This window comes from Sinocyclocheilus rhinocerous, unplaced genomic scaffold (assembly GCF_001515625.1).
Source record: "Sinocyclocheilus rhinocerous isolate Xijiao unplaced genomic scaffold, SAMN03320098_v1.1 scaffold967, whole genome shotgun sequence".
NCBI classification, from domain to species: Eukaryota; Metazoa; Chordata; class Actinopteri; order Cypriniformes; family Cyprinidae; genus Sinocyclocheilus; species Sinocyclocheilus rhinocerous.
In genome coordinates, this window is record NW_015660510.1 from 595,852 (window position 1) to 612,171 (window position 16,320).

At 36.3% G+C, this 16,320-nt stretch overlaps 1 protein-coding gene across 1 annotated transcript; it reads left to right on the plus strand.

Annotated features, from left to right (window-relative positions):
• The first annotated feature begins 271 nt into the window (after positions 1 to 271).
• lyplal1 (lysophospholipase like 1) lies at positions 272 to 8,979 on the plus strand. Its single transcript, XM_016534482.1, has 5 exons — positions 272 to 384; positions 3,169 to 3,268; positions 4,682 to 4,851; positions 8,450 to 8,565; positions 8,660 to 8,979. Exons 1-5 carry the CDS (start codon positions 297 to 299, stop codon positions 8,882 to 8,884), a joined length of 699 nt encoding a protein of 232 aa, XP_016389968.1. The 5' UTR covers positions 272 to 296; the 3' UTR covers positions 8,885 to 8,979.
• The last annotated feature ends 7,341 nt before the right edge of the window (positions 8,980 to 16,320 follow it).

Genomic DNA, 16,320 nt, shown 5'->3' on the forward strand with positions numbered 1-16,320 from the left:
TACGAACGTGAAGCAAGGCTACATGTGCCAAAACTGGACTAATGGGCAAATGAACTGCTGTACTGAATCTTTTCTCTGTTACTTGACAACAAATCAGCTGTACTGCAACACTCACCCTAATATTAGCTCACCATCAGAAGACATGAGACCAGAGGCATTTGTTTGCCCACGTTTGTTGTTATACTTACATAAAGCAGACCTCATTCATTCATCATTAATGAGAAGTTTCACAGCGCTGAAAGGTGAACGCGATCTGTGACGTGACTGACGCGGTGAGTATCGCGAGATAACACGGGATGAATATGGCCGCAGTTAAACTACAGACGAGTGTCGTGAGTCAGGCTGGAAAACACACTGCTTCTGTCATCTTTCTTCATGGCTCAGGTGCTTTTAAAAAGATTAAAACCTCTCTCATGCAGACGCGGTGTGAAAACAATTTTTAAAAGAGAAATTATGTCCTACTAACCACCGCAGACCAGCGCGGCTCACGCAGGACGCGCCGCAACTGAATGAAACGCAAGGGTGCAGAGACGCGTCTTGAGCTGTGAGGTTGAACATGTGTTAAAAGTGCATCGTTTATGGTGTGAGACTTCTGCTGACGTGTTCAAAGAAAAATAATTACAAGAAATAGTGAGCGTAAGAACGCGAATGCGCATAGAGCTGGTAGGTTACAATTTCATGACCACAAAGTGAAATCGTTTCTCTGTCGCAATCTTCATAATCCTGCACACTGCACATCCTTTGTATTTATTTAGCATTTTAGTGCGGTTTTCTAAGGCAGACATCACTGTTATGGTGGTTCATACTTGGGGACATAGGGATTTGAACAAGCCCATAGTATTACAATTGGTGTGTAATTTGTCCTGCTATGGACATAATAGGTATGGTTTTTCAGATCAATAAAATTAGCATAAGAATCTCAAAGATTTATACTGAAGAAAGGAATGTCATATCTCGATATGAGGTGCGTCTCAATACTCAATACTATATTTAAGATATGCTTAAAAAATGAAGCATGGAAAGTTGGACTCTTCATGCACTCAACTGTCACAGCTTTAATTACGTACTGGAGGAGGACGGGCTATCAGACTCCGATTATAAATAACAAATACCCGTATAAAATTAATACACTAGACTGTTTCCACCACTGAATAAAAATTTTTTTTAAAAAGCGTTATTGCTACTTTTTATCTCACAACCCTGACTTTTTTCTTGCAATTGCAAGATTACATCTCACAATTCTGACTTTGAGAATTGTGAGATATAAACTCGCAATTGCAGTCTTGCTATTCCGACTCTATTCCTCGCAATTGCGAGTCGTGCGTTCAAGTCATGTCGGATAGATCGTATTTACGAGTTGAACGCACATGAACGCCACCACAAAGTCGTTATTACGAGTGGGAAACTCTAAATTTTCTTTAAGCCCCGAGTTTCCGAGTTGGGAGCGTGTCAATGAGAAACATGGCGGAATCAGCATAAATCTCATAATTTTTAGAAAAAAAGTCAGAATTTTAAGTTAAAAGTCTAGGGCTGCCTTCGACTAAAGATTTTTCTAGTTGACTAGTAGTCGTTCATTTTCGTAATTAGTCGACTAATCGCACGTTTATATTAATAAACAATATAATTCTTAATAATGAGCCTTTATTGCCTATAGCCTATCAGCACTCAAGTGCACGCATAAAACTTTCCACAGCGCACCGGCAGAAGTAATGATTATGAATGCGTCAGGGATAAAAAAATAAAAACGGGGCAAGAAGACTGCCTTAACATTAATAATGATAAACTAGTGTTTTCTGTATTTTCGGTTGCAGCGATCTCCACAGTGGATGTGTACGTTTCATATGGATTAGGCTACATAATCTGAAAATACTTGTTTTCCATTTGAATTGGTTCATTTAAAAGTAGACAATTCTCTTTCTATAGATATATTTTTCATGTCAGTGAGGCAAACACGGAGTTTCGGTGCCATTTTTTAATTTGTAATTTTTTGTTGAACCGCTCAAGTTCACAGAGACCTAATAATGTTTGCTTTCGTTATTTTACAAAAGCACAATGTTCTGTTGTTGTTGTGAGTGCACGCAAATAAAAGTAGACCTTTTACAGATTTGAAAGATGTATTACTCTGGATGAGCAAAAATGACAGAGTATTTTAAGTTAAATGCAAATGATCGCACTGGCGATATATTCAGCTTCCACACTCCACACAAACACTTCAATAGCGCACATTTTTCTAGGTTAACGTTAAAACGAGCGGCCATGTAATGTTGTGTTGCTGCTACTTACATGTTTCAGATGATAAGCCACATTTGAGGTCGATGAACAAAATGAACGTTTGGATGTCCGATGTACTGTAATTACCACATAAACCAGCTGTTAATGATCTGTCCGTCACGGACTTCATGACTTCGCCACTTCCCGTGGAATTTTTTTTCTGCGACTAATAAAATTTTGATAGACTAAGCCTCTTCTCGTCGACTAATAGTTAGTCGACTATCAGGGGGCAGCCCTAATAATGTCCAATTCTGAGAAAAAAAGACTATTTTCCTACTATTGCAAGTTTATATCTCACAATTGTGACTTTATAATTCGCAATTGCTTGTTAATATCTCGGAATTCAGACTTTTTGAAATTGCATGTTATAAAGTCAGAATCACAAGATTCACAGAATTGTGATTTATATCTCGCAATTCTGACTTTGTAACTCGCAATTGCGAATTTCTATCACTCAATTCTGAGAAAAAAAGTCAGAATTGCGATAAAAAGTCACAATTACCTTTTCTATTTCTTATTCACTGGCACAATCAGGTTTCCGTACTGGACAGTTGAGTACGTAGTATGCAGTAAGTGCATATAGTGTGTGTAGTATGTAATTTGGGACACAGCTAGAGAGTCGGGTTTGGGTTCTTTAGACTTGGTCCAGTACAACCCAGAACACTCTATAAACCACATTATAACAACCTAACAAACCAGAGCACCTTAGTAACGATATACTTATTCAACATGCAACTATTATTTCCATGTAGGTTTGTTTCTCTGTAAAAAAAAAAAATAATAATAGTTTGTACTGTTTGCATATGTTTAGACCTATGTTTAATTTAGACACATTTTAATAATTTAGTCCAATGTAAGACGTATGGTGGTGTAATAACTTTCATTCATTTCATTTAGGCGACACGGGGCCGGGTTTGCGCAGGTGGGTTTATGATGTGTTGGGACAAAACCTGGCATTTGAAAACATCCGGGTGATTTATCCCACAGCGCCAGCCAGGTAAACATTCCCTATACATCGCCTTCACAGCACCTTTACAGTTATTGGTTAAATACAATAATTTATTAAAACAGTGAGAGAAATTATTGGTTTTGTAGTAAATGCACATGTTTGTGTCTGACATTTTTCTATTTTTGTGGAGTCCGCTATAGTCTTAAGAGTCAAAACTCTAGTTTTGTGAGATTTATTGATTTATAAAACTCTAGTTTTGACTGTAATTGAAATTGAAATAGTAATGAAATTGAATGAGTATTCATGAGAATTTTACAAAAAAGAGAATAATAGATAAAAAGTAACCTGATACAATATACAGGTGCATCTCAATAAATTAGAATGTCGTGGAAAAGTTCATTTATTTCAGTAATTCAACTCAAATTGTGAAACTTGTGTATTAAATAAATTCAATGCACATAGACTGAAGTAGTTTAAGTCTTTGGTTCTTTTAATTGTGATGATTTTGGCTCACATTTAACAAAAACCCACCAACTCACTATCTCAACAAATTAGAATACTCCATAAGACCAATAAAAAAAAACATAATCATCACAATTAAAAGAACCAAAGACTTAAACTACTTCAGTCTGTGTGCATTGAATTTATTTAATACACGAGTTTCACAATTTGAGTTGAATTACTGAAATAAATGAAGTTTTCCATGACATTCTAATTTATTGAGATGCACCTGTATTCTCTTGCTTTATAAGCAATATTATATTTGGAAAAATGGATTTGATGAGTACCTGTAGTGGATGCATGACAAAGATGGATGTGGTAGATCAACACAAATAAATGAAAACTTATTAAACAATGAAATCTCAAATAGAAACAAAGAAGACATAATGCTGTCTGTAATTATAATTCATAAATATAACTTTTTATGTCAAGTGGACTTATAAGCCCATTAACAAAGAACATGTTGAACCAGTTTCTAAATGGTATTTACTGAATTCATTGTGTTCACAACACATCTTTTAACTCACAAACTTTACCCACTTACCCGTATTATTAAAACAAACATGATAGGGACTTTAATGGACTAGGGAGTATAGGGCCTAGAAAACAATAGTAATGATAATAATAATAAAGTCTCACAAGCTGTTGATAGAAAGAACCTGAAAGAGAAATGCTATTCAGATAAAAAAAAATAAAAAAAAAATGTACAATTTGGATTTGGGTGGGATTGCACTGTATTTTATTTATTAAAACCTTAATTGCAATTATAACATAAATGAAAATAAGATCACATTTTAGGTGCAATTTTTCAAGCAGAAATCCCTATAATTCCAAACATTTAACAATAATTTCTCACAGCTGTGTGAATGCAGTCATTTATTTAGCAGTTTCTTCAGCTTTGTTTTGATTGAATTACATTATTATTATTATTACTTCACCACTACAGTTGTTTGTTTTTAGGCCGTACACACCCATGCGAGGGGCTCAGTCTCATGTGTGGTTCGATCGTCACAAGATTTCCCAGGATTGCCCGGAACATTTGGAGTCTATAGATTCCATGTGCGAAAATTTAAGCGCCATTGTCCAGGAGGAGATCCGAGCAGGGATCCCTAAACACAGGATGCTTATTGGTATGGCTACTGGCTCGTCTCTCTCCTATCCTCTCTCTCTCTCTCTCCTCCCCATCCATCTATCTCTTCCTACCTTATTGCTTTCCTCTGTCTTACACACTCTCACACTCCACTTGTTCCAAATTAAGCAGAGTCTCAGACCACTGCTCATAAGTCTCTCCCTCATTGTGTAAAATGAAGAATGAAACTTATCAAGTTTCTCATTCCTTTCATTTGTTGCCAGAATGGGCCAAGAAGAATTTCTGGATGATTCTCAGATTTCTGCTAAGCTTTATCTCAGAATATTTGGGTTATTGGGTTCACATATATATCACAATGAGATAAAAGTGGCAGAAAATCATTCAGTAAAAAGAGATCTTAGAAGAACGCAGGTAAATTCCCTCAGGGTGTGAGAAGACGACTGGAAAGACATTAAAAAGAGGTTATGATTTGCTCAGCGAGTTAAACCAAATGGCAACATTCAAGGAAGGGTTAACCAAAAAGCCAATAACGCATAAATACCCTGAAATAGTTGCAAGTAAAATGTGAAAAGTGCAAAAAAAAAAAGTCTTTGTGTGAAAAGGCTCTGTGTGGAAGGACAGAAAAGCCCCTGAACTCGGTTCCAAAGAAACTGATTCAAAAAACACATGTTCCTGTGAGACTGCTGAAATATTATCTTCCTAAATCATAACATTTTGTCATTAACTATAAATACTCATTGGAGTCACTCGAAGAAACGAAGTGGTCTGTACGCTGAGTCCACTTCCTAGACTGACAAGCGCCAGAACTTTCCTTGGAAAACGCTTTCATATATATATATATATATATAAATATTGTGTTTTTCAATCTTTTAGGTGTCGTAGTTAATGGGAAAAGCCAAAGTCAAACATGCATGCACAGAATTTCTCAATAAGTTCAATATTAGGATGGAATTTTTTGGTTTTGTCTCTTTGATTAGATGAGAAGTGCATAAAGGGAAAATTAGTAGACTTAGTTCATTAGTCCTGGAGATATAATTGCTCACAACATCTCAAGGAGAGGTTTGAAGAACATGTGAACTCCATCCATCCTCCGTCTCAACATGGCTCTGACAGACTGATGGGTACGTTTTCCCAGATGTAGTGCCCAGATTTGCCCAGATGTGTAAGATTAAGCACAGGCATGAAAGAGGACTTCAGAAAAAATGGAGGTTTGATGATGTGGAACTGAAGGCCAGCTTTCTTTTCTCTTTTTTGTTTTAAATTTCAGTTTGGGGAAGACTGACTCCTGTAGACTGCTTTAAATTACATACACTTATTGATGTCCTCCTGACTCAATCACTCCAGAGTGAAAAGGTTTTCATAACCTTAAGTCAGACATAACAATTCTGTCAGACTGTGTTTGCATATAAACCAATAATGTGACTATTGTCAATGGCCAGAGTGTATACATGCCTGCATAATGCGACTCAAATCACAGACACGTATAGAAGTGAAAAAAATAACATATAATTTAAAATATATAATAAAAAAAATAGTGGTTGAATCAATGACTCATCAAGACTGATGCATATGCCACTGCTGAATGAGAAAAGATCATGGAAAGGGTTTACAAGCAAAACCACCTGCGATGTGCCACTTGCTGCATGCCTTTTATTAAAAAAACAAACTAAACATGCGACTGTCGCATCCCATGTCAAGTTGAAAGCACAAAAAATTATGCATTTACAATTACAGTGGTGCCTTTCCCATCTAAGAAGTTCAGTTCAATCTTAATCATGAAATGTTGGGGTTTCAGATTTCTGTAGTCTTTCATTTTCAGACACTGGCTCTGTTGTTTGACACAAGGTAAATTGTCCCTTGTGAAAAAGAAATGTACTTTAGTATACTTTAACAAAAAGAGTACTTATTTCAGAAACCACATGCTATGAAAGAATATACTTAAGGGCGAATTGAAAGTTTTGTAATGTTTGAGCAGGTGCTTTTATTTTGGTTTCAATTTATGTTAAAGTCCCCCTGTAGTCAAATATTTTATCCCTTAAAACGTATCTTTGATCATCAAAATTACATATTTAAATGTTTTTTCTTGTGAAAATAATTTTCTCGTTCCTTAAAATAACTATCTTTTTACTAGCGGACAACTACAGTGAATACTGTAACATACGTTAAAGTTACTTGACGATGTTGTGTCCTAAAATGCCTTGAAGACTCGAATACAGCCGTTTGTGATTGTTAATTCGCGCCCGCGAGCATACGCGTGTGAAGTGCAGACGCAGCTGCGGGAGAGGTGGGTCTGACTCTGGGCTACTTTTACACTGTTGCCACGGGTTATAATGCAAGTTAGCGGTTCTAAATTTACATTAAATTCACATTTTTTGCTTTAATTTATTTTTGGTTTTGTGCTGGTATTGGTATATTTTGCATGCTAGTGATAGGAATCTATCCCTTGACGTGATTGGTTATTGGTTTGTGACGTAGCAAACCGAGGGCTGTTTCAAACCGTATTTCTGGGTCAGCCTTTGGGAAACTACAGTTTTAAGGAGAAAATAACTCAGCAATGGTGTTGATTAATAGATTGGCACATGGTTTGTCTAAAGGCATATTAAAAACACCATATAGACAAATAAACAACATAAAAAACTTGATTTTCACTACAGGGGGACTTTAAACTGGTATTGGTATATTTTGCATGCTAGTGATAGGAATCTATCCCTTGACGTGATTGGTTATTGGTTTGTGACGTAGCAAACCGAGGGCTGTTTCAAACCGTATTTCTGGGTCAGCCTTTGGGAAACTACAGTTTTAAGCAGAAAATACTCAGCAATGGTGTTGATTAATAGATTGGCACATGGTTTGTCTAAAAACAAATAATCACATGTTGTTGCTTTGCAGCCTGAAATGAAGACGGACAAAGTCTAGACGTGCAAAGTTAGTAGAGACAAATCACAACAGACTAAAGGCTGTAATTAAAGAAGAAGGTGGTTCAACAAAATACTGACACAAGGGGCTGATCCTTTTTCCAGCTCAGTGATTTTTTTTTCTTTTTTTTTTTTCTCTGACATGTTTGTGTTCTATCTTTCACTTGGATGTTATAAGTTACACTGAGTAAATACAGCTGGATAAAACAAAAACTGTGTCCTCCTTCATTTCTGGCTGCAAAGCAACACAATCTGATCATTTTAAAGGGGGTTGATTCTTTTCTATACCCACTGTAAATATATTTGTAATGATGAAATTGCATTTTAGTACAATTAAAATGTATTAACTTTAAATGTAATATTGAATGACACGTTAAAGTTTACATGTGCTTTTTTAAGTTAGTCAACACATCAAGGTAAATGAAAAAAAGATTACAATGATTTAAAATGTACTTTAAAAGTATTACTGTAATTTGACATTATTACCAAGTGCACTTTTTTACAAAAAAGTTTTTTACAAAACTGTGTTAAGAAGAATAGTCATATATGCTGGCTGCTAAGATCACACATTTTTAGCAATTTGAGAGCATTGCACTTCATGACTAGCACAATGGAAAAAAAGTTACGTAAATATAGTGGACAATACCATAGGAGAAGTCAGCTCAACAGGTTTTAATACGAAGCCACTGAATGCTTGTCTAATGTCTGTATGTTTGATACTAGGTGGCTTCTCGATGGGTGGTGCCATGGCATTACACCTGGTTTGCAGGTACCACCAGGATGTTGCTGGCATCTTTGCTCTGTCCAGCTTTCTCAACAAAGACTCAGTTGTATATCAGGTAGTTAATACCCTCCAGAATGCCTTATGACCAAAGATTTTTCATATCGTGATGTCGAGCACAAGTAAAAGATTCTGTTTGACCTTCTACACAGGTAGTAGAAGATGCATCCCAATGCCCGCCTCTACCTGAGCTCCTTCAGTGTCATGGCACAGCAGATGAGCTGGTTTTCCATAGCTGGGGCGAGGAGACCAACTCACTGTTGAAGAAAGCTGGCCTCAACACGTCTTTCCATTCCATACCAGACCTCAACCATCAGTTGTGTCGACAAGAACTGGAGTTACTACGCTCCTGGATCCTGAAGAAACTTTCCCTTTAGAACATCCATAATGCTGGACAATGACTACTGCTTCCCTATATACAATACAATAATCACCATTTACTCTCCCTCATGTTGTCACAAGATGTCATTTTATTATATACATATACTGTATATATATGGGGGGCGGGGTGCTTTTGAAAACTGTTTTTTTTTTCCATAGGCGGAGGTTGACCCAACTCCAAGTAATCTAATGTTAGTGTAATCTGTTAACAACGCACATCATAAACCTGTCTTTTTAGGCAAGTGCCAGATAATGGGTGTTGTCATAAAATATTTTTAATATGACCGAATTTGTATTTAACGTGATCACAATTTAATAAAAACATTGTAAGTTAGGCCTGTTAATTGTAACAATTAAATTTCCACGCTTATTCAAACAATGAATTAATTATATAAAGGACGCGAGTAAAGAGCATTTAGGCTACATTATCAAAGAATATTACTACTGACTTCAGTCTAGCGTGAGTTTAAGAACTCTCAGAAAATTATAAACACTGAAGCTCTATGAATACACTATGATGAATGAATCTCTTACATCGTAGGTACATCTGCACTTTGTTGTTTATGATGAGAGAATTCGCGAGAGAGCAGAATTCAGTCAGCGAGCGCGCGCCCTGAAATAAACTGGCTTTTCAGCGATGTAAATTCATCTGAACGCTTCTGATTGGCCACTGCTTCGATAAGCTCAACGGAAACGTTTGTGATTGTTTCAAATCTGATGAGAATGAATTTCAACCACTTCAACTTCAATCTGTATTGTGTGATCATAATTCCCACCTTAACTAACACAGATGAATCATTAAATTAATAAATATAGGCTACGATTACAATAGTAAATGGTTTATGTGTGTTGCATGCATTTGGGGTATTTTTAAAAGAAGAAAGAGAAATGCTTAACCGGTGTAGTGTTTGCTTTCTATAAAAAGCTACACAAAATACATTTGTGTCATAATATTATAGACAAAATCCACATTAGGTCGCAATAGAAAGTTATTACAAACACTCAAAAGTTTTGAAAGAGTTTTGAGGAGAAACAAACTATCTAAACTGCACAATGAATCTCTTATTTACATCGCGTCTGCACTTAGTTATGAGAGGATTCACGAGTGTGCAAAACCGCACTTAATAAAAACTCTGGCGCTTTCAGCGGTGAGTGAAGTATGACAAACTAAAACGTTTCTGATTGGCCATTGCATTCAAGAGATCAACAGATATGTCTGTGATTGGCTACATTGCTCAACACTGCAAAAACACATTGTAAATAGTAACTTTTGATGCTGTCCAGAGCGCAAACGCAAATACGCACTGGATAGTTTGCCACCTTTGAGTGTATTTAGCACCCTCTAGTACCCCTGTAGAACCTGGCTTGGGCTTGGCTAACCGCTCCAATTGCAGTAGGGCTGACATCGGGGATTCTATGACTAACAATATATATATACAGTGGGTACGGAAAGTATTCAGACCCCCTTAAATTTTTCACTCTTTGTTATATTGCAGCCATTTGCTAAAATCATTTAAGTTAATTTTTTTTCCTCATTAATGTACACACAGCACCCCTGCCATTCAAAATATGTTTTAATGTTTTTGAAAGAATTCACTCAAGCTCACCAAGGCTGAATTTATTTGAATTTATTTGATTATTTAAAATGACTGTTTTCTATTCGAATATATTTAAAAATGTAATTTATTCCTGTGATGTAAAGCTGAATTTTCAGCATCATTACTCCAGTCTTCAGTGTCACATGAACCTTCAGAAATCATTCTAATATGCTGATATTCTGCTCAAGAATCATTTCTGATTATTACAAATGTTGACAACAAATGTGCTGCTTCATATTTTAATGAAAGCAGTGATGTTTTTATTTTTTTTAGGATTCTTTGATGAATAGAAAGTTCAAAAGAGCATCATTTATTTTTTTTATTTAGAATTTATTTGTCACTTTTGATCAGTTGAATGCATCCTTGCTGAATAGAAGCATCAATTTCTTCCAAAAAGAAAAAAAAAAAAAACTGATCTCAAAATATGAATTTTGAAGAATATCCTGACTGCTGTCTATATAAGTCAAGCTCCAAAACAAGAAAAGTGAGTAAAAGACAGAATTTTCAACTATTACTTTTAAATTATCTGCTTATTTGACTCAGAATAAACGGTTAAGTTTCTTCAATTTCTTTGTACATTGCACCTGCTGGAACTAATGTGTTTAGAACTAGAACTGGAACTAGTGTGAAAAAATCTGCAGTTTTTGCAACCGTCCACATGCTTAATCAGAGTTAATATAGCTGTGATTCACCAGCATGTGTTCCACCTCACAAAGACTTATTGTGCACATTTCATAGCCTGTAGCGCTGACCACTTTAAAGTGTTCAGTGGAGCACATTCTGCAGGCTGTGATGACTGTTCCATGGAGTCTGGTTTGGCTGTAGAGCCTGTGGTCAGCCTGAAGCGGCAGGTAGAGCCATCACACCGGAGGGGAGGAATGCCACTCGGCTCTGTGGTTTGGAGCCGGAAAGGAATGCCACTCAACTCTGTGGTTTGGAGCCGGAATCCCGTTTCCTGCAGAGCGAGGTATCTCTCACTCCTGTTCTACCTGTTTTGTTTTTTTTCCCTCCACACCATTATTACTCACCATGAAATCTGCTGTACATGTGTTTGGAGGTTCGCTCGAACAGTAGCTTCATTAATGGTTATTGGGAGGAAGTGGTTAGCAGGTTTAAAGTCCTGTAGATGTGGTGAGGCTACAGGCCAGTACCAACATGCACCGTCTGGACACTGAGTATGACTTACCGACAGCGCTAAAAGGCCTTAATTCATCAAAGATACTGCAAATATCATCTGTAATGGGCACAGTGAGAATATACACTTCCAGTCAGGAGTGCAAACACACAGACTCGTTCTTTATTATGACTATTTTTTCACATGCTAGGAAAATAGTAGTCATCAACCGTAAGAAATGACACAAATGGAAGTATGGGAATAATTTAGTGACCAAATCTCTCATATCTGAGCTGCTTCTTTGTCTGGATTCCGGCTGAGCTCACTTTGAGTGTTATAAAGTGTTTAATTTCTTTATCTTAGAGGCAATAAGACATTTGTAGGTTGATTACCCCAAAAACATAATGGCGTAAAGCATTATCCAATCATTGCTCTGTTTGTTGGAGCATTTAAGCTAGCCCAGCCCAGCAACATTGACTCCAGTGGCGTGAGTTTGGTTCGGATTAACAGTTTATCTGAGCGGACACAGAGCAGGATGTTTGAAAATGCAAAAATAATTACCTCATTGTTTGATGATGCTACACACTTCACCTTGAAAATATGTGTAAACCACTTTTACAGACAAGACAAGTAGACGTTTTTTTATTTGAAAGGTCAGCACTATAAAAATAATATTTTATATATAATACAGGGTTATTAAACTAAAATAAAACCATAAACATTTTCATTACTTGAAATAAACACTAGCTGGAAAATAAAAATAATTTTCATTTGGTTTAAGTTGAAATACTAAAATAACGAAAACTAAAACAACTAAAACTTAAAATGATATTTCACCCAAAATTGACAATTCTGTCATCATTTACTCATCCTCATGTCATTCCAAACCCATAAGACTTAATCTTCAAAACACAAATGAAGATGTTTTTAAAGACACCTGAGATGTTTCTGTCCTTCCATTGAAAGTCTAGATAAACAACCTTAAAATATCCCAAAAGGTCATAAATCGTAAAACAAATCCACAACAAAACATCAACATTTCTAAAACTTTCAAATGAAAAATCTAATTCAAAATATTACATTTAAAAAAATTTTTTTTTAAAAAGTCTTAAAAATTCTTAATTCGCCCTTCCACAAGTTAAGGCCTTAAAAAGTCTTAAATCTGAGCCAAAATTCTTGCATTCATAAAGTTAAGGCATGAAATGTTTAAAGCATTGCAAAAAATAAAATAAAAATGAATATCTTCTCCAGTATTTTTGTCTTGTTTTCAAGTTTAAAGTCCCCATGAAATCAAAATGAAAGTTTTTTGGGTGTTAGTATCAATATGTTAGTCTTAAGGTTATCTATAAGGCAGTGTGCTCCAAAACAGTGACAAAATTCGCATTTAGAAGATATAAGCATTCAAAGCTTGCAGTTCGTCACTTCCGCCAAAACGGCTCAATGATTTTTTTGACGTCACATCGTACTTCAGCTTCTCATCAAACGTTCTGTCCAATCAAATGCTCTCTAGAAGCCCCCTACACTATAAAATAGACGCTGAAGCCGCGGCTGAAATCGGTCACTTTTCCACAGAATTAGTATTTTCTGTACAGTGAATGGCACGTAGTGCACTATATAGGGGACAGGGAACGAGTCAAACAGTGTAAATATGCTTTCCATTGAGGAAAAAAAGAAGTCTGGTTTCGCGCTGCGTCACGCTAACCGCGGTGCGCACACACACCTATGCGAACACACTTGCCCGAAAAAGTGCGGGGGACGAATTTACGTGATATTAAAAGTGGGGGGGACACGCATCGTGCGCACAATTATTTTTTTTTTTCTTGCATGTCATGTGCGGGGCTCCGTAGTTTATGCTTATATGTCAATGGGGTAAGAAAACTTGTTTTTCCTTTGAATCGAGTTGATTTTTCTGACCCCACAAGCAGATGTTTGTTTTAATCATAAACAACAGAACTTGTTTGTCTTCTGAAGTAAAATGATCTTGATTTAAGACTATTTAGACATTAGCACTGGAAAGTAAGACAAAAACACTGGGGAAAGACAGCACTTTTTGCAATGCGATCAGAAGGTACAGTAAAGGTTATTTCCAAACAAGTAATAAATATCTCTTGGAAGATGTATTTTCAAAATTTGAAGTGTTGCTGATAGAACTTGTGTGCTTCCTAGACATTTTGTCTAATTGTCTTCAATTTATTCCTTACATTTTCTTTACTTGGTCTCAGAAAGATCTTAAAAAGTCTCAGATTTAGCTTCCTAAACCCTGCAGAGACCCTGTATTAACAAAAGCTATAAAAGTACATTAATGATACTAAAATAGCACTGGTGTGAAGGTGGACACAAAGGGTTAAACTTGTTATGACATAAAATCCGCACATTTGTTCTCTGCTTTCCTCCTGGACTTTCTGTCCTCTTCGTTTTCTGTTTTTGTCATGTCTCATGAATGGTAGAGCAGGGCGTCCAGCAGCAGCTCTTCCCCACCTCACTCCCTCATCATCTCCCACACTCCCTCCACTCCTCCTTATCCAGCAGCGGAGCCAAACTGCACTCAGGCATTTTATGATTTAGCTGCAGGGATAGATGATGGTAATGAGGACGGCTCCTCACCGTCTGGTCATCATGGGGTAACATCAGGTGAGGAAATGAACACATCAGTGTCTTTTAAACTTGATGTCTTCAAGGAAGTAGTTCTCACAGAATGAAAATTCTGTCATCATTTACTCAACCCATATGAATGGGTCTTTTTGCTGTGAAGAATCTTCATGCATTTTTTTGTCAAACAAGCACAGCAGAAGGACAAAAAACACAATTAAAGTATAATAAAAGATGTCCATAAAACCTGCGTGCCACTTTCTAACTCTTCTGAAGCCACGAAGTCAAATTTCTAAACAAATCAGTCCAGATGAATCAATTTATTCAATGTAATCAGTTCAAAACAATGATTGACTCAATGAATCATTTGCAGAAGATACAGTTTTACCAGTGACTATCCTGAGCTGTGACATCAAAGAAAACAGACATATACATGTAGTAATAATTATAATATTTTATAGTTTTTTTTCCTCTGTATTATGAGTTTCCAAACTGAGATATAGATTCAGAATTGTGAGCAAAAAGTCAGAATTGTGAGATAAAAAGTCAGAATTGTGAGATAAAAAGTCGCAATTGCCTTTTTATTTTTCATTCTGTGGCCGAAATGGGCTTCCATAATTACTTTTATATAGCTGTCAATAAAAAAAGATGCGTTTTGTCCGCAAAATGATGTAGTTGCACCTACCAGTAGAGACTAACTGGTGTATATAACCCACCCAATTTTCAGCACAGAATATCAATATCATATCATGCACTCAATAGTCTCTTGTACACAGATAAGAAAAGTGTAAAATAGCATGCACACTGATTGTTATTACAACAGACTTTAAAAAGGAGAACTAAAGGCACATCAGTGTCCTCTGATATTTTAGAACAGTGTTACGTTCACATCGGTGGAAGAATGCAGACGTTCCAGAACTGTTAGCGGAACCAAAGTATTTCTGAAATAATGGTTTCCCAACCCGAGACTCAACTAGGATGACGTGTAATATTTACATTCCACAAACTCCCGGTGACCATTTCCCAAATCACATAACTGCCTCATTTTCCCATGGTGCAATTACCCTCCATGAATGGTGTTGTTATAAGGTACCTCCTCACCCTGCCTTTGAGGTTTCCATCTTTCTCCAAACTGTGCTTTGTCCACTTAGATGATAATCTGCTTCACAGCATATGTGTCAGATGGAAGGAATGCTAATCTGGAAGAGGTGCAGAGCTTGGACTTTTTGGCAGCCAGTTTCCACTCTGCACTTATTTTCCATGTGGTGCCGCTCCAGAGGTTCCGGGCAGGAGAAGCCTGTTTGGGGAACGGAGGTGTTGACGGATCCCAGATCGCCCCATTGGCCACGCCCCCCATCTGAGGGTGACGGCTCTGATGGACAACTGACCTGAACTTCTGTTCCCACACCGTATCCAGATCTGTAGTTCATATTAAGAGTAATACAATCACACTGTGTGTTTGCGCTCACCCTGGGCTTTTACTCAAATCATCTGTCAGACAGTGAATAATCAAGACTTTCCTCTCTCTTTAGTCTAGAATGGAGAAACGTGATTTCTCAATGAAGATGTTAAATGTGTGAGACCCAGTTTCCTGATCTTTACCCGTCAACAGGTTTTACACCGGAGAGCTGTTTGTTTGCACACTACAAGCCCTGAATGGTAAATTCATCAGATACTCAGTACTGTGCTTAAACTATGGAACAGCAGTGATTTATATTAGATCAGCACAGAGTTATTATAATTAACTAAAACTAAAACCATTAAAAAAAACATTTTTGTTATTTAAAATAAAGTTTAACTGATGTAAAATAAAATCAACCTATTTTCCAAAGCAACATCTCTCTTTTTCATTTAGTTTAACTTGATATACTAAAACTAAAATTAAAATAAAAAATAAGACATGTTTAAAAACAAAAATGACAAAAACACAAATTACTAAAACTTTAGGTAAAATTAAAATGAGATGAAAATATATAAGAAATAAGAGTAAAGAAAATATTTTTTAAAAACTAATTCAAAATAATAATAAAAACTATAATAGTATCTCAATGATCAATGATACTAATAAAGTAATAAATCATATATACAGTGGGTACGGCAAACGATTAATCACGATTAATCGCATCCAAAA